At 31.1% G+C, this 24,183-nt stretch overlaps 2 protein-coding genes across 2 annotated transcripts; both read right to left on the bottom strand.

Moving 5' to 3' along the window:
• Positions 1 to 4,686: 4,686 nt before the first annotated feature.
• LOC110644127 (uncharacterized) lies at positions 4,687 to 8,703 on the bottom strand. The gene is made up of 3 exons (XM_058151756.1): positions 8,069 to 8,703; positions 6,210 to 6,426; positions 4,687 to 5,558 (listed from the first exon to the last, which is right to left on the bottom strand). Exons 1-3 carry the CDS (start codon positions 8,276 to 8,278, stop codon positions 5,074 to 5,076), a joined length of 912 nt encoding a protein of 303 aa, XP_058007739.1. The 5' UTR covers positions 8,279 to 8,703; the 3' UTR covers positions 4,687 to 5,073.
• A 6,730-nt stretch (positions 8,704 to 15,433) lies between these two features.
• On the bottom strand, positions 15,434 to 23,858 carry LOC110644124 (DNA replication complex GINS protein PSF2). The gene is made up of 8 exons (XM_021796751.2): positions 23,606 to 23,858; positions 23,455 to 23,529; positions 23,249 to 23,363; positions 17,560 to 17,656; positions 17,442 to 17,472; positions 17,272 to 17,358; positions 15,969 to 16,121; positions 15,434 to 15,691 (listed from the first exon to the last, which is right to left on the bottom strand). Exons 1-8 carry the CDS (start codon positions 23,651 to 23,653, stop codon positions 15,671 to 15,673), a joined length of 627 nt encoding a protein of 208 aa, XP_021652443.1. The 5' UTR covers positions 23,654 to 23,858; the 3' UTR covers positions 15,434 to 15,670.
• Between the last annotated feature and the right edge of the window lie 325 nt (positions 23,859 to 24,183).

The raw sequence follows: 24,183 nt of genomic DNA on the forward strand, positions 1-24,183 counted from the left end.
TGAAGCGTTTTACATTATTTTATTAGATCTATTATTTTAATTCATTTTTATTTTATTTATGTTGAAAAAAAATTATGAGTAGCTTAGAATTGAATGAATTTATATCAAGTTGACGAATTTGAATTTAAGGCCTATATATTTGACAGAAATATTATATTTATACTATGCAAGCAAGCACCTTTCATATAATTGAAAATGTTATGCAGTATTACTATGATCCTTCTGGGCGTCGTTACAACAACAAGAAAGAAGTTCTCTTTGCCTGGGAGCAAGCAGGGTTAGTCCTTCTTGATTTGTGATACATGGGAAGGTAAAATTCTTCAATTCATGCTTTCTCCTCCAACCTTCTTTATTAACTTTTAATTAATTGTAAATTACCTTTTAATTAGCAAACAATCCAACTTTATTGACAAAAAATCTCTTGTAAGCTAATTAATTACAAGTTTATTCGATTGATCTAATTTATCAAAATTATGTTTATAATTATCAACAATTCTTTTTCACTATAATATTTTTTCTGATCGAAGTAGACTGGAATTTTTATTAAAATTAAAAGCCTAATTTTAGTTAATCATATAAAATTAAAATAAATAAATTAAAATTGATCAAAATTATAAAAATTTAAATCATCGAATTAAATTACATATTCAAAAAAAAGTTGTTTTTATCATTAAGCCATCTTATATTCTCCTGCTCTGTTCTTCATTGAATTCATCTATATTAACGGTTGTGATAATTAATTAATTGTAGGGATTGTCTAATTTTCAAGTTCAAGCTCATATGTTGAGAGGTTGCTCCAGTAAGAAAATTGTATATTTGGCGCTTCAAAATATTTACTTTGTGTTTATGAATAATTATGTCAAGATCCTTCCAATTCTTATAGATTTCAATTTTGCAATTACTTAGTAAATTGTGTACTTGATCAACTTTCTTTTTTCTCTTTTTTTTTTTATTTTTTTACTATAAGTACTATGCTATAAATATGATTCATTTTAAATTCAAGATATAAATAAATAAATTTCACCTATTTTATACGTAAATCTCAAGGTATATATTATATTTTGAATTTACGATGTATTGGGTTTAAGTGCGGATTTTTCTTAAATTTATATCTAAAATCAAATGATTCTATGAATGGATATTTAATGATTTTAAGAGCCTTGAAGAAAGGGAGAAAATTAATTTATGCCTCAATTACTAGGAGCTTAAAACATATAAAGTGGTTTATAAAAATTATTGAATGCATAGAAGCTAATTTGCTATTCTTTTCCTATTAAAATAAAATTTGTCTGCTTCTAAAAAAAATCAATTTGCTCTTTTTCATATCAAATTCAGGAAAAAGTTTGCTGGAATAATTAAAATTGTTTATATACAAAAATGATAATATAATTGTTACAGAATCCAAAATTGTCAGATTACAATTTTAATTTAGTTGTACATTTTCATATTTGTAATTATTTTGTCCTCATCCAAATACTGTGACATGTTATTAACATTTTTACCACTAAAGTTTCCATTATCATCCATTGATTGATTTTATTTGTAATATCTACCCCTAACTTTTGTATATTTTTGCATAAATTAAAAATTTTAATGTATTTTCACTTTCATCCCATCTCCTTCAATATATTTTTAACGTCTAACATACTCATTAGGCCTTTTTTAGTTTGTGTTTGGAAGGCTAAAAAGTTTTTTTTTTTTTTTTTGAAAAAATGAACACTATTTTAAAAATTTTGAAAAAATTATTGTATTATTTTGATATTAATGAAAACATATTAAAATTAATTTTTATTATTATATAATTAATATATTTAAAAGTTATTATTTAACAATAACACCAAACAGATCTTAATCTAATTCTTATTGCTAACATATAAATAGCATATGCAGCATTTAGTGCTTGTTTTAGGAATCACAATTTCTCCTAACTATGAAAATCCTAATTTTAATGCTAGATTTACTTATAACTTCATAAAAAAAAAGGGTATGTTCTTAATTTGTTCATATATATTATTTTACATAGTATGTGACAATTACCAGAAAAGATAATTTATCTATTAATTATTTTATAAATTATAATATGACACGCATCGTAAATCTATGCCAATCATTAAAATAATTATAAAAATTATAATAGTAAATTTTATTTGCATGATTTTACATCTTAAACTTAATTCGTTTTCATGAATGAAACTCTATCTTATTATTTTAAAGTAAAAATATGATTAATGAAACTAATATGATCTAAGCACACAACATACACATATACTTTCGTTATTCTAAATGCTAAAAATTATTACAAGGGCTTAAATGATAAGAATTCAACTAGTACGTGCTACAACAACTGAGAAAAAGAAAAAAAAAATAGTGTGGAAATACACTAAAAGAGAGGAACTTGCCATTATTTAAGCTTTTTCTCCCCAAGCTTTCATGCCACATATTGTGCACTTGTAGGTTATAGTTCTAGCAATGGAGGGGGGTGGTGGTGAACAAAGGAAAAATAAGAAAAAGTCAAGGGAGGATGGTGATGATCAAAGTGAAAACTTCATCATATTTAGTCATAGTGGCACTTATAAGGAGTCACCGGAGACACTGGTCACATTGGCAAATATCCGGATTCGAAGAAGGCCACCATATCCAAGGAGTTACTATACCTTTCGACACTACTATTCTCGTGGCTACGGTTGCCTTTTTCCAGGCTGTCTGGCTAAGGAAAGGCTGATGAAACATGGCAAGGTCTATAAGGTATGATAAGTACCTCTATATACAAAATTCTAAACATTCCATATTGATAATTAAATAAAAATTGCTTATTTCTATTGCAGTACTATTATGATCCCTGAGGGCATCATTACAATAGCCAGAATGTTGTTATCATTGCATGAGAACAAGCAGGGTTGGTCGTTCTCGATTTGTGATCAATTGGAAGGTAAAATATACCTGATAGGTTCATAAATTCTCCCTTCAAGGCTCTATATTAATTGTACATTCTTGTTAATTAGCAGAAGATCCAACCCAGTTAATCTTATAATTATATTCTCCAGTTCTCTTCTCCCCATTGACTTCATTTTTACTAATAACTATAGTGATAATCAATTAATTGCAGGAAGGATTAATTAATTTAGAAGTTGAAGCTCATGGTGGGAGGTTGATCTAGGAAGGAAAATACGTATTTTGAGTTTCAAAATACATTATGGGTTTGAATACATCACATGTAAAAAAGCACTAGTATAACTTGAGGGTGGTGATTTAGTGGCAATTGGTGGCAAGGTTGCTTTGTTACTAAATACATTAGTAGCTAGATACGAATAAGAGGGCATGGAATATATATGGTACGCTACAACAATAGTTAAAGAATTTAATATAGCTAGGTTAAGAGATAATTGAGCATGTCATGAAGTCTAGACTTTTCTTAATTAATTATAATTGTCAATTTCAATTTTAAGTTATAAAATTTGTTTACGATTTTACAATTCAATTTCACGATTCGATACGGTTTTACAATATTTAGATTAAAAAAAGGTAAATTTGACAACCTTGTTGAAGACATAATATTTGTCCAGACTTTCATTAATTAGTTGTAATTTCTATTTCAGTTATTGCTGAGATTTTAACGATGAGCCTTCCATTCAAATGGATTTCAGTTCTTACAATTGCAACGTTCAATTAAATTATCTTATTGATATCTTTTTTTTTCTTTTTATCTCGGTAGAATTTAATATTAATCCAATTTCTTTAATTTTTTTATAATAAAATACTATAGGTTAGTGTGAAATATTTATATCGTATTATTTTTTTTTTTTTTTTAAAAAGAGAGATTACATCACACAATCATGATTCATGAGCATTCGCTTTTCCACATTTGTCATGGAGAAGCCGATGCATAAGATAAGGAGGGCAGCGAAAATAGAGGTTTTGATTAGGAGGTGTGCATTATTTGCTTATAACCGAATAATTGAATCCTATCAATGAAATTCAGTTAATTTAATAATAATAAGTTCAATTCAGTTTTATTTTTAATTAGTAATAATAAAAATTTTTAATTTGACTAATAGAGAATAATCGAATTTTATTAATTAATATATTAATTATAATTTTATTAATATTATATTATTTATAATTATTATTTATATGATTTTAAAATAATATTTAACTTATAATTAGTATTTTATTAATATTAAATTATTTTTAATAAATAAAAAAGATTATAAATATATTTTTTTAGAGATTATAATAAATATATAAAAAACTTATTTTTAAAAAAATAATAATATATTATTATCAAAGGAGATTACATGAGGATTAATCCACATCCCCACCCATAGAATGTCAAGAACAGAGTGCATTCAAAAAATTTGATGGGGTCAGTTGGTAACAATTGACATCCCTAATCGAAACGGACAACAAGAGGTAATAGCCATCCCGTAAGTCATCCATCTGTTTATTCGAAGTGGCTCATGCCCTTGGGAATGGAATCAAAGTAAATTGCACCCACTATTCGCTTAAAATTGCCCATGGGGGAAAGTGATTGAAAAAAAAAAAAAAAATCTATCGTGCCTATAAAATTCAAGAAATTATGCAATATGAGTGGTACAGCGATCTCGCAAACATCATTTCATCAATCTCATCTACAAGTAATAAAAGAACAAACTGCAGAGGAATCACAGAGAACATAGGCACAAGGCGTAACAAAAACTATCAAAAGCAGCTATTTCATCAACTTTGTTTAGTGTATATATCGCCAAGCAACCTTTCTAATTGCTTGTAATACATGTAACTCAACATTTGAAGAACAAAACCAATGAAACAAAGACTATATAGAACAAAAATTCCTTAGCCATAAAACACAAGGCAAGGAATACATCCAAGAGAAACTTAAAAAATAAATAAATAAATAAATAGACCTATCAAGTTATACACCTTGGTGAAGCAAGTACCCAAAACAGCTTTGGCGTATAAAATTTGACCTCATTTATTCATCTGATGAAAAAGAACTACTGAACATGAAAGCCGCAGTACAATTAATCTCTCAAAAAGGGAACTTGCAATTCCCAGCCAAAATTTCTATACAATTCAAAGACCTCGCAATAACGAATGCCTCCGCCTCTCACGCTTCACTCTCCAGTTATCAGTGTTCATGGGCTTCAAGAGTCTCTCTTCTTCCACTTCAGATTGGAGCGAAGATTGCAACCTCTTTAAATGTCCGCTGCACTGCTTATGGTCTGAAGAGTTAATGCTGCTAAAATTTTGTTCCTCTGGGCTCCAATGCCTCTCGTAGGGTGATTGCCACTTCGCTTGCAAATAAGCAAGCGACCTCCATGGAGGAAGAGGCATTGAGTTTTGCTTGAGAGAAGATTTAGCAGCTTCAACCATCACTTGAAGATACTGTTTCAACCTGGTCATGGAGCCCAAATAAATAACAGGAAGCGACTTCAATATTCTGTCATAGGAATCTACAGCTCTAGCAATCTCAAAATGGCTTTGGAAGTCAATATCAATAATCAAACGCTCAGAGCTTCCACCATTGTAGTTAACCACATCAACATATTCATGATCCCCTGCCATACAATATAAGAAAGGAATTTTAGGAAGGATTGAAGAAAAAGTTACTCTTCAGAGAGTACCAACACAAGACATGCATGTACACAAAATATATGCACATAAAATTACAAATACAGACATCCATTACAAACATGATTCTTCAGAGGACATGTGGAGAAATGGAAAATGGGGATTGCATAATAAAACTAAAATCACCGGAAGACATGTAGAGAAATGGAAAATGGGGATTGCATAATAAAACTAAAATCACCGGAACCTCTTCACTCTTGATCACTATCATCCATTAAGAGCAGAATAAATCAATTCAAGTGTATATTCCAAAACTTGTAGTAGGATCATTAAAAACAGCATTAACTAAGAAAGATTCCTAGCCCCCATGTAAATGCAAGATAGGAAATTGAAGCATAAGGACTTTTTTCCCTTTCCAACTCAGCAAGAAATTACATTATAACAGAATGATGCAAAAAAATATTAAAAATACTAAGAACAAACAGGTTAATTTCATTTTAAATGCATTTGCATCTCAAAGACTTGATAACCTATTTCCTAACCCCCAAAACCTACCCAAGTTGGACGCGGTCAACCTATAGGCCATAGTCCTCAAAATATAAAACAACAATTTGGAGTAACATTGCTATATTACATACCTCCAGGGACCTTGCCACCACCCTGCCACCTAGATGTACAAACAGCAGCATCGTAACCAGCAAGTCTCAAGAGCTTTACCAAAGAAAATCTAATGCAGCTGGCATTACATGGACCTGACTTAACAAGGCGAAGGTCCGTCTCCTTGATGGATACCATAAGAGAATGAACCAATGACAGTAAGTCACTCTCATACTGAGCTCCTGAGTGCCTATAAAACTGCAATGATGCCACAATTTCAAGAACATGAGATTTTCTTCAATTGAAAAATCAAAATAAAACTAGTAAGTGAAGCACATCAATGGGGTCTAACGAAGAGATTGATTCTAATCAAGGCATCCCCTGAATAAGAACCCTGTAAAGCTCACAATACTCTTTAACAAACTTATTGAAATTGCATTAAGAGAAGACGCAAGCTATTGACTTAATCTTCATAACACAAGGGAAACAAGCACTTGTTATACAAGCTAAGGTTGCCTTCACACGCGATCTCCCAATAGATATAAACCTTGAGTTTGGGTCCCACTTATACAGGTACAAACATTAAACTAAATACTCATAAAGTGACTAAACTACGGTTGGGTTACTTCCATATCTCCCAGAGAGTAAAGAATTGGAAGCAGCTATTCTTCAGAATACTACAAAAGAATCTAAGGGGAAATCTAAAAGATCACTAGGTGGGAGGGATCAAAGTTATCTCGGCAGAATAAAAAGAGAGCAGACTACATATTTCGTAATGTTGCACAAATTCTAAATTTGTTCCTATTTACCAATCAAACATGTGCCAAAATTAAACTATCATACATAGATTTCAATGCAGGAAACGTAAACCGCTATGCTCTTGATAAATCCTAATTACCTATGGTTTTCACTAATACTAGTTCTTAATTTATTAAGCACGTGCTAAGATGTAATCCAACATCCAAAAATAGCCTACAAAGCATGGGGTCACCTTTTGCAATCCATCAACTCAGCAGCAAATATAGAGCAACTCTTAGCCAACCAAAAGAACATGCCTCAGCCTAATATCTCCTGATATGATGATAAATTACACCATTCTCATAATATGAAATTCTCCCTTTGTTATTCTCCATATTTGTTCTAGTCACAATATATGAACTTCTCCCTTTTCATATTTGTTAAAGCTACCTTGTAATTTCCATTGTTCTTAACAAACACTGCCAGCATGTCCCATTAGAGACAGCCCAGACAACAAAACTGGCTGTAATTTCCCCAAAAAAAAAAATCCCTTATTACATCATTCGAGTATATAAAAATTAAAGTGTTTATTCAATAAATTTGACAGCAAGAAGGTTTCTTATACACGGTAGTAACAGACTGCAGATAAGAGGTTTGGTGTAACCAAAAAGCAATATTAATTGATCAGGTCAAAAACAAAATTTAAGTCTAAAAATTTCCTTACATTATGATTCAATAAATAAACAAATTCAACTGAGTTTAAAAAAAAAAAAGGGAATAATTAAAATAATAGTTTGTAAGTTTCATTTCTCCATTTTGTTGGAATAAAGAGAGAAAAATAATTAAAATGTACTGTACTTTTGCTCTAAATTTCCTCCCATGCTAAGAACCAAATTACCAAATAAAATCGAAAATCTCAATAGAATGTTCTCAGAGAGAAAGAGCTCAATAGAATTTTCTACAAGAGAAAGAGACAACATTATAAAAATAAAAAAAAAAAGGTTCAATTTCCACAGTATAACTTTTCTGGTTCTAATACCCACCAGAAAGCTAAACAAGAAAATGAAGGAATATAAAAAGGAGAGACAATATATCATCATTGGAATTCCTTCCCTCTCATCTAAAATTCTATAAAGAGGTGAGTAAAAAGTAATTGAATTACCGAAATCTTGTCGGCGAGATGGTGCAGATCAGAGAGACCAGACTCGCTATCACTGCTGCACAAAGAATCGGCACCGCTGCTGCCTCCGTTCTCAAGGAACTCACTTACCATGAGAGCCAAGTCAAGCTCGCTCTCATGGCTAAACCCTCCCCCGATCTGCCCCGCTATACCCCTCGCCCACCAGTCACCCGTCGCCGCAGCCGCACACATCTTCAAACCCCCAAAAACCCTCCAAAAAAAAAAACGACAGAAAATTTTTGAAAAAAACGACGTCGTTATTTCCGTCGTCTCTTTCCTCCCTCTCTCAATTTTCTACCCAATACCATCATCAAAATTGAATTTACAATTGCAAAACAATTTGGAATTGGTACGTTTTTAACTATGAAACTAAAACTCTATTCAAAACATAATCCCATCAAAAATTCAGAATTTTTTATATAAATAATTGAAGAAATGATGGGACGCCAGCGCCGGCGGTCTGTTTAAGAAACGCTTTTACTGCGTGTGTTTTTAGATTTCTTGATTTTCCGATCCAAAAGGCGAAGGGCAAAGGATGAGGAAGAAGAAGAAGGAGAAGACAAAGAGAAAAAAAGGCTCCTTTCTGCAGGCAAAACCCGAAGGATGACAGGCGAAAGTTCACGGCGAGGCAGAGTTGATATAATACAAGTTGGATGCATACATGGAAAGACGATATTGCCCTTCTATTTGTTGCTTAACGGCCAAGTAAGTCCTCGAAATTGCCGGGCTAATGGATAAGGTGGAAAAGTAGAAATGAACATGGACGGACAGGGGCGTCGGGTTCCGAAATGAATTTTATCATATTCTATCGTATCTATTCAAATTTAAACGAATTTTAAAATTATAATTTAATAATTAAATACCTATTTAAGTTTCAAATAAAATTATTATTAATAATTAACTGTTTATATAATTATTTAAATTTAATAAAAATAATTATTAAATATAAAAAGAATAATATTAAAAATTATTATTAAATAAAATTTAAATCAACTAAGATATTTTCTAAATAATAATTAAATATAAATTTCCTTTGTATTTAAGTTGAGCTTATTTATGAAAAAAAAGAAAAAAAAATATTCACAAGCCATCTTTTATTGACTTGAAATTGGACATGAGGAATATATTATTTTATATTAATTTATAATAAAATATTTTAATTAAATATAAAATTTAGATAAACTCTTTTTCATTGAGTTAATTTTTAAGATATAGTTAGATTTAATTTATTTTTTATAAAAAATTAATTATAAATTCAAAAAATTAATGATAAAATTATATGTAAATTTTATATTTTAAATATTCATATATAAGCATGAAAAGTGTCTTACTCCATATTAATTTAAAATAAAATATTTAAATTAAATATAAAATTTAGGTAAAACTATTTTTCTTAATTAATTTTTAGGATAAATTTAAATTTAATCTATTTTATATATTCAAATTAAAAAAAAATCAAAAAATCAATATAGTATAAAAAAATGTTTGGCTTGGAGAGCAAGTCAGTCGGCAACTTCAAAAAGTTGAATGGAAGAGAAAATATTTAAAAGCACTTTTTAAAAAGAAAAAGACATTGTAAACAGTCAGTTGTCAACTAAAATAATATTTTTTTAAACAAATAATTAGGTCAGTCTCACTAAACGTATTTCTTAATATAAAATTACATTCATTAAGCTAATTTAATTTAATAATTAAGTGCTTGTCCCATGATAAAAGAATTAATAATTTTATGTTTTTATAATTATTTTTAAATAATATTATACAATAATAGGAAGGCTATATGTCACATGAGTTCCTATCAAATAAGGATAAACAAAGATAAGATGAAGGCTCCTGGGGACGACCCAGAAGCAAAGCTTATGGTGGGACAACGCGCTTCCAATCAGTTCTCTGTCTTGTATTGTTCTCTTGTGAAGGAGACGAGGACAATTGCCACTTACGCATACAAGGGCGGCCGGTCGGCTAAAATGTTCAATTTAGTACTTATTTATTGAAAGAATTTAATTTACTTTATTTTTAATTTTTTTATTTAATTTAATTTAAAATTTTAATTTAAATTTAATTTAACTTAAAAATTAAAATTTATGATTAAATTTTTTTATTTTTTAATTTAAATAAAAAATTAAAAAATTTAATTTCTTAATTTTAAGATTAAATTTTTTAATTTATTAATTTAAATTCAAAAATTATAAAACTCAATTTCTTAATTTTTTTATTTTTAAATTAAATTAAATTTAAATTAAAATTTTAAATTAAATTAAATAAAAATTTAAAATAATTTAAATTAAACTTCTCTAATAAACACTAAAACTAAATTAAACTTTTTTTATGATTATTTTTAATATATGTGATCATTACAAATACAATTTCATATAAAAATGAATATAACAATCATTAGAGGTGGCTGTAGTGACTTGAAACCAATGGCGAGGTCAAATTCCATTGGATGCCTTCTTTGAGGTATAGGTCAAGATTGGCGACAAATTCCAGTTTTCACTTGCATATGGGCGACCAGTCCGTGGTCTAGCAACCATAATAAATATACTTGTTTAATAATTGTCATCATCTACTTGTTTAAGTAGAGAAGGAGAGAGAATTTGATGGGCTGACAGTTGAGTTGATCTACTTGCTCTTCTCTTGGCTAAATATTTTACAATTTTAGTTAAACATCTAGCCAATTTAGATTGCCAAATGCGAACAAAAATATAACCAAAAGCCACGTGCTGTGTCTCAACAATTCTTTGTTTCATGCCCAATATCAGGCTGTAAGATATCATTTATGTGGTTTTAATTTGTGGGTACGTCTTTTTATGGATTCAATTTTGTGATTCTAACTCAAAAATTTTGTGTTGCAATTTGAATAGAATATTTTTATTAGGTCTGTGATGGTAATAAAGGATGTGAGTTGATAAGCTTGAATATCCTCTATATATATATATATGTTTGCTTATTATAACAGTATTGTAAGAAATTTAAAAAATATATTAATATTAGAATTTAATAATTTTGAGTAATTATATCTTATCATAGTGAAAAAATTTTTTTTTTATTTTGTTCGTGAATATAAATCTGAAGATTGAACTACATAATCTTATATTCATTCTTTTTCTATTCTCTTTATTGTGATTACGTAATTATGCATGCATCTTACATTTGTGTCCATTCTAACATAAGAAATAGATTTGTTGGATAAAAAAATTTATAAAATTTTATGATAATTAAGATTGTACCTAAAATTTTAAATTGTGTATTATAATTAAATCTTAATTAGTCATCACAATTGTAACTAAAGAGACTAAATTAAATTTTAAAAGTTAACGATAAATTATAATATAATCTCTAAAATTTTATTTGATTAATGAAATAATCAATTAATTTAAATTTTATATTTAAATATTTTTTATTCATTACATAAAATATATTTATAATACAAAATATATTTTATATTTATTTTTAATTGAAACTTATATAAAAAAAATTATTTTTATTGATTAAAATATATTTTAATATAGTAAAAAATTCAAAATTACATAATAAAAAAATAATTATAAAATAATCACACCTTAAAATTTTTTTGTAATTGTTAATCATACAATTTTTTTTAGTCATCAATTTATTGTAAAGTATATTAATCTTTCTAAACTATCAGCTAACTTTTTTAACTTCTTGTCCAGTCAAAATCAAACCTAGACGGCTAGACCAACAATTGATAATGGCAGGTGAGTTAAGCCATCAGGTTAGATCAAACACCACATTCATTAAATAACTAAAAGTATTCAGCGGCATATTCTGAAACGCCACTGACCATATCTGTATGGTCCTTGCTTGGCCTCAGGTTAAAAAGAATCAAGCATAGAGGGGCCATTTTCCTTAGCAAATTTTTTTAAAGGAGGTTAAGTGCAATAAGAAAATATTCGGGTAATGATGTCATTTCAAGCATATTGTTCTGGAAAGATTATACGAAATATTGGTTTATTTGCTAAAGCAAAAGCATCAGATATAATCAATTCATGATTTGAAATACTGAATCAATCCTTCCACACATGTTCATCACTAAAATATTTGCATCTCCAACTCTTCTGTCTGGAATGTATTGCTATAAAGGCAAACCTTTAAGGAGAATCTAATCATAGCATTTGAAGGAAAGGAAACAGGAAAAAAAGAACTGAGGAATCTAATAATTGAAGAAAAATAAATAAATTACGAACCATAGAATTTTCATATGGGAAATTTTTTTTTTCTAATGTAAATGGTCCAACAACCAATTTTACAAAGAAAAGAAACCCTTAGGTAGATTTCCTACAAAGCAAAAACAAACATTTCAAATTGTTATAGCTCTAATACTCATGGTTTAGAACACTAAAATAAACTCAACTCAACTCAATTAAGCCTTTATTCCAAAAATTTAGGATCAACTATATAAATTCGCTTTCTCCACTTTAAACGATTTTGGGTTAAATCCTCAGAAATGTGTAATACTTCTAGGTCATGTTGTACTACTATTCTCCAAGTCAATTTAAGTCTCCCCTTTTTTTTCTTTCTAACCTCTAACCTAATACACTCTATTTGTCTAACTGGAGTCTCCGTATGTCTACGCTTCACATGACCAAACCACCTCAATCTCCCTTCTCTTAACTTATCTTTAATTGACACCACTCTTACCTTTTCTCTAATACTCTCATTATGGACTTTATCTAATCTAATATGACCACTCATCCACCTTAACATTCTCATCTCTGCAACTCTTATCTTAGACGCATACGACTCCTTCAGTGCCCAACACTCACTACCATATAACATAGCCGATGGTATGACTGTACGGTAAAATTTTCCTTTCAACTTATTGGGAATCTTGGAATCACATAAAACTCCCGTGACACGTTTTCACTTCAATCATCCAACTTTAATCCTATGACTAACGTCCTCCTCACATCCCCCATCTACTTCAAGGACCGAGCCGAGATATTTAAAGTGATTACTTTGGAACAGTACCACTCCATCCAAACTAACTCCTTTCCTATCACCAGTTTGGCCTTCACTGAACTTACAATGCATGTATTCTGTCTTTGTTCTACTTGACCTAAAGCCCTTTGACTCTAGAGTACTTCTCCAAAGCTGTAGCTTTATATTAACTCCTTCTTGCATCTCATCTATCGAAACAATATCATCCGCAAACATTATGCATCAAGGAATACTCTCTTGTATATATTTCGTCAATTCATCTAAAACTAATATAAAAAGGTAAGAGCTTATGGCTGATCCTTTGTGTAAACCAATTGAGATCAGAAAATCTTTTGTGTCCCCTTTTACTGTGCGCACAATAGTAGTTGCTCCTTCATAAATATCTTTCAACACTTATATGTTCCTAATAGATACCCTCTTTTGTTCTAACACATTCCATAAGATATCTCTTGGAACACTATCATAAGCCTCCTCCAAATTAATAAAAACCATGTGTAGGTCTTTTTTCACATCTTTATATTTATCCATCAAATTTCTAATGAGAAAGATCGCTTCCATTGTTGAACGACCAGGCATGAAACCAAATTGATTGAGAGAGATAGAAGTATCATGACGTAGTCGATGCTCCACAACTCTCTCCCACAACTTCATAGTATGGCTCATGAGTTTAATTCCCTTATAGTTCAAGCAACTCTATATGTCTCCCTTATTTTTAAAAATAGGTACTAAAATACTCCTCTATTCATCAGGCATTTTCTTTGAGTTTAGAATCTTATTAAATAATTTAGTTAACCATGCCACTCTCATATCTCCCAAACACTTTCACACTTAAATTGATATTTCATCGAATCCACAGACTTTACCCACTTTCATTCTCTTAAGTGCTTCCTTTACTTCTAAAAATCTAATCCTTTAGTATAATTCACATTTTTTTCTATTGATTTATAGTTTATATTCACACTATTATCATTTTGATTATTATTAAAGAAATCATTAAAATAATTTTTCCATCTTTTTTTAATGTCCTCATCTTTCACCAACACTTTTCCTTTTTTATCCTTAATGCACCTAACTTGATTGAGATCTTGACATTTCATTTCTCTACTCATTGCTAATCTATAAATATCTTTCTTCCATTCTTTAGTTCAAAGTTTTTCATATAACTTTTCAAAAGCCTGTGCTCTTACTTGACTAACTGTTTTTTTTACCTCTTTCTTTGCTATTTTGTACTGTTCATATACCTCATTATTATCACATTTAAATAATTTATTATATCATTCTCTTTTTCTCTTCACTGCCTTTTGTACTTTGTTAGAACACTAAAATAACTTGCATTTAAAAAATTAATTAGTCAGTGTGTTAAAGAAAAATGGTTTTACAAAAAAGTGATTTATAAAAGAAAAATGGCTTCCATCCAACTACAGGCCCTACACTTGCAAGTTGCAAAGGAACTTCCCTGAAAGAGAGGCTTTCTTTGCGGATAACAGCCATCACTGTCTTTCACAAGTAAGGTTGCAGGCTCTACACTTGCAAGTTGCAAAGGAACTTCCCTAAGGTTGGGCGTTGAACTTGCAACGAAGACAGGAAGACTGGAGTACCCACAGCATGTGCAAACAAACAATTATTTAATAGCTCCATAACTCGGTGGGCCATAGAAGGAAACACGAGGCATGTTTATAGTTCTTTCTAACTGGCTCCTCAGGGAATATTCGGACATATCTCTATCATTTTTTGGTACAAGATGGATTCTCTATCATGATTTATGGTAGACGGGCTGGACATCTGGCAATATTATTATTGTGTGATGAACAGAGAAGATGCTTCAGAGTTCAGAACTCATGCTTTTTTTTTCCTTAGAGACTGTTGTATATCTGATCTGATTGAGGGAGGTTCCAAAACAGTCCAACTTTGATTACGCTTTAACTTCCTTATTTTCAATTACAATTCACATGGTTTTAATCAAAGAGCACAAATTATATTACTACATTTAAATTCCCAGTTCAAACAATGTCTATGGCTCTCGTGTGTCACAAAGACAAAGTTGGCTGTGTCAAAAATATTTTGACAAAACAACTTGCTTGAAAAAACAATATACAAAAATCAATTATTTGTTGTTATTTGGTTGAAATATTGAAAATCAACATATATATCATGCTTGAAAGGTGGATTCGGCATCTAAACAAACTAACGCAAACATTGTCCTTTATCTCTTACAAAGCCTATCTTCATATCATATCCCTCTAATTTCTTGTAATTCTTCGCTTACAACTTAGAAATCAATTTTACACATTCAAGGCCCAGAATGTGGAGTCAACCAAAATTTAGCAGTTGAGTGTTTTAAATAGCTTTAAAGATACAGCAAAGCCAATCCATTGCACATGACCATTTTTCAGATTGTGTAAAATAATAAAAGTAGTAATAATTGTTAGAATGATAATCAAAAGGGTTCAACAGAGAAGTAACTGTAATTTTATCACTACAATGAGCATTAGATAAGATTTTTCTTTTTTTTTTTTTTTTGGAAAGGGTTTCAAAGAAAATGGAAGTACCTTCTGTAGTAGCCTGCTGAGATCATTGTTATCAGGTTCAAATGGGGAAGGGTTTAGAATTGATGATGACCTATCATCGAGGCTTCAGATTCCGCTGCAAAACAAAGAACATTGGTTAATTAAAGAATACCTAACATACTGCACACAATACTCCTAAAATAAGAGGATAGCAACTCTCTATGCCTTCACACAATTTGTCCCCTGCAATTCAAGAATTAATGGGTAAAGCATGAAAAATCACCTAACTTTTCCAAAAACAAATTCAGCCATCAGTTTTAATCCACTATCGTTATTGTATTACTTCCTTCGTCTACTATCACAGTTACAACACAAGGGTAGGGGGAAAAAGATATTCTTAATGAAGAACATACTTTTGGCCTGATGGTAGGTATTTGCGGCTGTCTATCTTGTGTTCTATCTGTATCTGGCATCACCTGTTCATTCTCATGCTTATAGAATGCTTGTAAGGCTCTCCCCGAAAATGCACGAATTATATTGACTTCCATTGCAGACATATTCTTCCACTGCAACATCAAACTTAAGAAATCACTGGCCAAATTTACACATGAACCACATAATGCAACATATCACACCACAATTCAGAAAGGCTGCAATCATGCTATAAGCAATTTACACATGAAAGGTGCACAATTATTTGCTAAACCCCACGATAAGATCTATATTTGCAGTCTGTCAAGCAATTTACAGATAAAAGGTGCCCAAACCCCAGATTTAGCATATCTCTAGTTACCTTCACTTAATGTCTATATATTCTTGATATAAGTGCCTTCTAACTTTTTAACTTTATTCCAAAGAATTGGCTAAGCTTCTAAAGTCGTGATACTGAGAACACCCAAATTCAGAAAGAGAGATTTTTAAGTTATTTCAGTAAGAGACTTCAAGTGATTAACAGTTTTCAAAGCAGCTTTCATTGCCTTGCCACTGAATTCATAAATTCAAGAAATGGCTTTCAGAAGGACCTGAACTTACTAAAGATATTCTCAGAAAAAGCTTTTTCCTAAATGAACCACTAGAACTAGTGTTTTCACCTACAAGTATAATACAGTTCGAAAATCTCAATATTACTACACATTTGGGATCATGCAAAACCAAGTTTAACAACATCAGTTTCCATCTGTATATTTCCTATAGGGGCAATAATCAGGCTACTTCACATTTTCTTTCCCTGGTTATATGAGATAACTTTACAGGAAACTAAAGTATAAATTGGAAAAGTGAGACAATAACTTTTGGTTCATAACTTTCAGAGTCTTTCTTGCCTCTGTAATGTAATTAGGCACACCGCTATTTGCAAACTCTTCCTGTTTAATTATCCTTGATGTATTTAGCATTATCTCACTTCAATTCAGTGGTTTAATCCCACATTCGTTTAGATAGAAATCCCAAAAAAAAAATGAAGTTTTAAACAATAAAGAATGACAACACCTTTTAGTGGATTAAAATAATCACAATAATTTCATATGTACCAGTAAGGTTAGAGAGATGGGGACAATCAAAACAGGTCACTTTTCCCCATGTTTTAAAAACAAGGAAATCATTCTCTCCAACGAAGACCAGACATTAAAAAGGACATCTTCAGACAACTTTCAAAACTATAAAATATAAATATAACCATATGGTATTAATGTAAAAATTTTATGAGTAGAAGGTTACCGTCACTGTTGATGCAGTAAACTTTTCTAGATTAGTCTCCACTTTATGAAACCTTACGTCTCTGATGTCCTCAACAAGTGACCTCACCTGTAAACAGAGAACTGTATGGAATTCCCAAAAATAACTCTGATGCATAATTGGAAAAAAGTGAAATGCATTTTCACACTCACCATATATATATCAGGAATATCTTCACGTGCACTGTCATCAACAAAATTACAGTTGATATTCAATGTTCTGCAGCTATGAAATGAAGTATAAACTATGACAAGAATTTTTAGTATTTACTGGTCAAAAAGAAGTCGTGAGATCTCCACATAGTGAAAGGGTAGAGGCTGAAAAGCATGTGAATCTCTTTCTCCTTCCAAAACCTGAGTCAAATTTTCTGATCCACAAAGACAAAAATGGTAAGAAATATTATGATATAGTATTTACTTTCCACCAAATTCAACTAAAACTTGTTAGTCCTAAGATTTTATAATCTTTCTTATGACACTGAGAAGGCAAAGTGTGTAATATTTGATAACAAGGCAATAATAATTATATAGAAAGAATTACACTTTAATAAGAAATAACTATTAATTAGCAAGTCAATCTCTTCACTGTTAGTAGAATCGTATGATTCTCGATTCAATTTGTATGATTCGATTAGATTCAATTCCCCATTCCAACAATTTGAATATACGGTGAATCGCACATGTACTTAAATCGTGATCAAGATTCGATAGTGAATCATATAGGAATGGCAACAAGGCAGACCGGGGGCGATTTATGCCATCCCCGTCCCCGCTCCGTAACAAATAAATGTGTCCCTGACCCTGCCCCATATCCCGCCAGGGTAATAAAATCGTTACTCATCCCCGCCCCATTGAAAAACTAAAATCCCCGTCCCCGTCTCACCATCCCCACCAAGCCCCTTTTCTTTTACTTTATTTTAAGTAATTATAATTCATGAATTAATAACTTTTATTTTTTTATATCTTTACTATTAATTTATTTAATATATACATATATATATATATTTCAAATTAATTAGTCTTTTAATTATAATTTATCATTGAAGTTATTTAAAAATATATGTTAAAAGTAATAAAAACATAAAAAAAATTGAAATTAAGAATTTTTTAAAATATAATAATATGTAAATAATAACCTATAACTCAACTCAACTCAACCCAACTAAGTCTTTATCCCAAAAATTTGGGGTAGGCTATATGGATTCGCTTTCTCCACTCTAAACGATTTTGAGTAAATTCTCAGAAATGTGCAATGCTTCTAGGTCATGTTGTATTACTATCCTCCAAGTCAATTTAGGTCTACCCCTTTTTTTCTTTCTATCCTCTAACCTAATGTGCTCTACTTGTCTAACTGAAGCCTCCGTATGTCTACGCTTCACATGACCAAACCACCTCAATCTCCCTTCTCTCAACTTATTTTAAATTGGCACCACTCCTACCTTTTCTCTAATACTCTCATTACGGACTTTATCTAGTCTAGTATGGTCACTCATCCACCTTAACATTCTCATCTTTGCAACTATTATCTTAGACGTATATGACTCTTTCAGTGTCCAACACTCACTACCATATAACATAGTCGGTCATATGGCTGTACGGTAAAATTTTCCTTTCAACTTATTGGGAATCTTACGATCACATAAAACTCCCATGGCACGTCTCCACTTCAACCATCCGACTTTAATCCTATGACTAACATCCTCCTCACATCCCCCATCTACTTAAAGGACTGAGTCTAGATATTTAAAGTGATTACTTTGGGACAGTACCACTCCATTCAAACTAACTCCTTCCCTATCACCAGTTTGGCCTTCACTGAACTTGCAATGCATGTATTCTGTCTTCGTTCTACTTAACTTAAAACTCTTTGACTCTAGAGCACTTCTCCAAAGCTCTAGCTTTCTATTGACTCCTTCTCGTGTCTCATCTATCAGAACATTATCATCCACAAACATCATGCACCAAGGAATACTCTCTTGTATATGTTTCGTCAATTCATCTAAAACTAATATAAAAAGGTGAGGGCTTATAGCTGATCCTTGGTGTAATCCAATTGAGATCGGAAAATCTCTTATGTCCCCTCCCACCGTGCGCACAATAGTAGTTACTCCTTCATACATATCTTTCAACACTTGTATATACCTAATCAATACCCTCTTTTGTTCTAACACATTCCATAAGATATCTCTTGGAACACTATCATAAGCCTTCTCCAAATCAATAAAAATCATGTTTAGATCTTTCTTCACATCTGTATATTTCTCCATCAAGCTTCTAATAAGAAAAATCACTTCTATAGTTGAACGACCGGGCATGAAACCAAATTGATTGAGAGAGATAGAAGTATCATGACATAGTTGATGCTCCACAACTTCATAGTATGGCTCATGAGTTTAATTCCCCTATAGTTTGAGCAACTATGTATGTCTCCCTTATTTTTAAAAATAAATACTAAGATACTCCTCCTCCATTCATCAGGCATTTTCTTTGAGTTTAGAATCTTATTAAATAATTTAGTTAACCATGCCACTTATATATCTCCCAAACACTTCCACACTTCAATTGGTATTTCATCAGGTCCACAAGCTTTACCCACTTTCATTCTGTTAAGTGCTTCCTTTACTTCTAAAGATCTAATCCTTCTAGTATAATTCACATTCTTTTCTATTGTTCTATAATTTATATTCACGCTATTACCATTTTGACTATTATTAAAGAGATCATTAAAACAATTTCTACATCTTTCTTTAATGTCCTCATCTTTCACCAACACTTTTCCTTCTTTATCCTTAATGCACCTAACTTGATTGAGATTTTGACATTTCCTTTCTCTCCTCCTTGCTAATCTGTAAATATATTTCTCTCCTTCTTTAGTTCCAAGTTTCTCATATAACTTTTCAAAGGCCTGTGCTCTTGCTTGACTAACTGCCTTTTTTGCCTCTTTCTTTACTATCTTGTACTGTTCATATGCCTCATTATTATCACATTTAGGTAATTTCTTATACCATTCTCTTTTTCTCTTCACTGCCTTTTGTACTTCCTCATTCCACCACCACCTCTCTTTTGAGAATGGTCCATGTCCTTTAGACTCTCCAAGTACTTTTCTAGCTACTTCTCTAATCTTTGATGCCATCTGTATCCACATATCATTGGCCTCCATATCCAGCTTCTATACGTCAAACTCGAGAAGCTCATATTTGAACTTCACTTGCTTTACTCCTTTGAACTCTCACCACTTTGTTCGAGCTACACTATTTCTTCTGACCTTACTTGAATTGTTCCTAAACTTGACATTCAAGACCACCAACCGATGTTGACTTGTTAAAGCCTCTCCTGGAATGACCTTGCAATCCTTGCATAGAGCTCTATTTGTCTTCCTGGTTAAGAGGAAGTCGATTTGGCTTCTATGTTGCCCACTTTTGAAAGTCACTAAATGTGACTCTTTTTATAAAGTAGGTATTTGCTAGTATTAGGTCGTATGTCATAGCAAAATCCAGGATGCTTTTTCCCTCCTCATTTCGACTTCCAAAACCAAAACCTCCATGAACATTCTCATAACCTTGTCTATCACTTCCTACATGTCCATTCAAATCTCCACCAATGAAAACATTCTCTTCATTCGGTATGCTTTGCATTAAATCATCCATATCTTCCCAAAACCTTTGTTTACTCTCACTGTCTAGTCCTATTTGTGCGGCATAAGCACTAACTATATTCATTATTTCTCCTTCTAGTACTAGCTTTACTAGTATAATTCTATCTCCTACTCTTTTCACAGCTATTACTGCCTCTTTCAATGTCTTGTCTATGATTATGCCCACTCCATTCTTATTTCTCTCCTTTCCAGTAAATCACAGTTTGTATTCTAAATTACCCACTTCCTTACTTTTCTCTCCTACCCATTTAGTCTCCTGAATGCAAGCAATATTCACCCTTCTCCTTTCCAAGGTATCCACAAGCTTCATTAATTTTCCTGTAAGTGATCCAACATTCCAAGTACCAACCATGATCCTCCTCCTAACCTGCTCCTTCCTAATTGGTCTCCTTCTATGATATCTTCTATTATTTTCTATATCTATCTTGTATTCTGTTCCACTATCTGTTCCACTATCTGTCCTATGGACTAACTTCTTTAACCACACCCGTCCATGATGTGGGAACCCTTGCTCACTTAACATCACACTCGGGCGCCGGCATGGCTCGTCGCTTTCGGTGAACACCCTACACCCTTGCATATTTCTCACTATAACCGAGCTCCGATATAGCGCGTCGTTAGTAGAGGACACCCCAACGTTTATATCATTTGAATCCATATCATAAGGTGTGACGAAATTTTTACGCTAGTTGTCACCTACCGCAACCCTCCTCCTTTATCCGGGCTTGGGACCGGCTAAGCGCAAACTACTTAGGCGGAGTTAACCTATAACTATTAATTTAAATAAAATGAAATACCACATACATATATATATATATATATATATGTATGACAAATTTGGGGGTGGAGTGCTTAAATACCAACCCCACACCATACACGGTGATATATTTTTTTGGAGTACCAAACATTGAAAAACCAACGGGGCGGGGCGGGTCCCCACAGGGTCGGGAGATTTTGCCATCTCTAGAATCAAATGAATCAATACGAATGAACCAATTTAGTTGATTTTTTTTTCTAAAGGGTTGTTTGACCATATGCCTTTAAAATTTAAGATTTCACTTCATTTTTATTATGAAAAGTGCACACAAAACCTTCCCCTAACTATTTTTCTTCCACCAACGTTTCTTTTCCCTCTCCCTTTTCTTTTTTTTTTCTTTTTTGTTAATTTACTCTTCTAATTATAGTTGTTTTCAAATTATGACATTTTATATTAATATATTCTGACATTTTAATTTAACATGCAATCCTTTTTTATTATTTAATTGTTTAATCAAATTTAAATTAGAGTTTTAACGTATGCACAATGATAATCATTGTTTATAATTCAAGAGTTCATAACTTATAACATAAAAATATATTACATAATAAGAATTTATTATTCTATTATAAATCATACTTCTAATTAGCTAAATGATAATTCTATATTTATCAAAATATTTTATTATGATACATATATACATATATCTATATATAGAGCATATATCATTTTTAATTAATTTTGAGAATTTTTATCAAATATTACAATTCAATTCGATTATCAATTCACAAAATGAAGATTTCGATTATCTATTCGAATCTCGATTTGACAACTATGATATATATATATATATATATATATATATATATATATATATAAAGAGAGAGAGAGAGAGAGAGAGAGAGAGAGAGAGAGAGAAGTTAACTTCAAAAATATGACAGAGTCAGAAGTTGATTGAATATAAAAGACAAAACTATACCAAGAAAGTTCAAAGCATTATCATGTCATAATGCATCTTTACATCTTTCTAATGACACCCACATTTGATGTGTGTTTATCATTTTGCCTCAGAAGACCATGCATCCAGTTCTTAAGATGGATCAATATACAAGGAAAATAGTTTGGAGTTCAAACATCTTAAGGGTTTGGAGAAGCAAATCCTACTTGAACATTTAGAATTCTATTGGCTACTTTTAGGTGACTCAAAAATGTGCAGTCATTCATGATGACATTTAGGAAAAATATAAAAAAACTATAATATGATGGAAACTGAACAATACCAATTACCAACCCTTAGTATTAATACTAATCAGCCCCTCTAAAAATTTCCATTTTTATTATGAAATAAGAGTCCCTCCTTGAATAGTTCATTCCAATGAGATGTATAGCATTAGCATCTAACACAAGCCAATTTAGGCATCTGTGGACAAGGCAAAAACAAACGCCTAAACCCAGAAAATCACAATTACACACACATATATACATTTACGTATTTTTATTATTTATGTTGTGTGTCCATACGTGCAAATTTTATACACAAAAACTCACCAATAGACATCCACTGAGGAGGCCTAATTGTGCACTTCCCTCGCTTCTTCAGAGCCACTGCTAACCAAAATGGCACTTGGGTGGCTATTTGTGGATAAAATGGACCATAATCCCCCTGGAATTACCATAAACCACCCGCATGTGAAATACAACCACAAATGCAAAAGTGTAAAAACACACATAAAGAGGGAGAAATAGAGGAATACACATATAAAATTGAGAGAATCCATCCTCAGATTGGGAACAATCTCCACCAGTTCATCCTCAGCCATGAACTCTACCTGGAAAATTTTTTTAAAAAAATTACAAATCAAACAACTATGTAACATATGAGATCAAAATGAATTAGACTGAGACCTCTTCGGGAGAAAACAGAGAAAGGTGGGAGTCAGATTGACCGGCCATTTCTTCGAGTTTGAGGGGATTGAGGGTTGGTGTTTTTCAATTAGAGAATTTGTCCGAGTAATTTGGATAAGAGAAGTACGCCAATGTGGAAAAGGAAAGCGACAATAAACCCTATGTCGAGGTGGCGGGAAAGGGAGCTGAGATTTAGTGAAGGGAGCCTGCATTTTTCAGGCTTGGCGCTTAAAGTGGTTTGAAAAATCGAGATCTCACATTTATTTAGGCCTCCAATATTAATTTATTATATTTATTCTTTTATTTGTATTAAAAAATTTATTTTCTTATAATAACTTAAATAAGTTATTTATTTTTAGTAATTTTCGTAAAATACTTGTAGGTAAAATATTTATTTAATTTAAAATTAAATTATACTGTAATATAATTGAAATATATTTGATAATTTTATAATAAAATATTGAATTAAAATAATTTATTATTTAAAAAAATAATTTAATATTTTTATTAAAATTTTAATAATAAATATTTTTATTTTATTAAACGTTTTAATTATTTATCAATTATTTATGAATTCT

Source organism: Hevea brasiliensis, chromosome 8, assembly GCF_030052815.1.
Source record: "Hevea brasiliensis isolate MT/VB/25A 57/8 chromosome 8, ASM3005281v1, whole genome shotgun sequence".
Classification (NCBI taxonomy): Eukaryota; Viridiplantae; Streptophyta; class Magnoliopsida; order Malpighiales; family Euphorbiaceae; genus Hevea; species Hevea brasiliensis.

Coding starts and splice junctions, on each gene's coding strand:
- LOC110644127 (XM_058151756.1), bottom strand. CDS start 8,278: ATGTGTGCGGCTGCGGCGACGGGTGACTGGTGGGCGAGGGGTATAGCG. Junction 6,427..8,068: donor ATCTCGCCGACAAGATTTCG/GTAATTCAATTA, acceptor GCATCATTGCAG/TTTTATAGGCACTCAGGAGC. Junction 5,559..6,209: donor TGGTGGCAAGGTCCCTGGAG/GTATGTAATATA, acceptor ATTGTATGGCAG/GGGATCATGAATATGTTGAT.
- LOC110644124 (XM_021796751.2), bottom strand. CDS start 23,653: ATGGCCGGTCAATCTGACTCCCACCTTTCTCTGTTTTCTCCCGAAGAG. Junction 23,364..23,454: donor ATTCTCTCAATTTTATATGT/GTATTCCTCTAT, acceptor TGGTAATTCCAG/GGGGATTATGGTCCATTTTA. Junction 17,657..23,248: donor TCCTCAGTGGATGTCTATTG/GTGAGTTTTTGT, acceptor TTTGTGGATCAG/AAAATTTGACTCAGGTTTTG.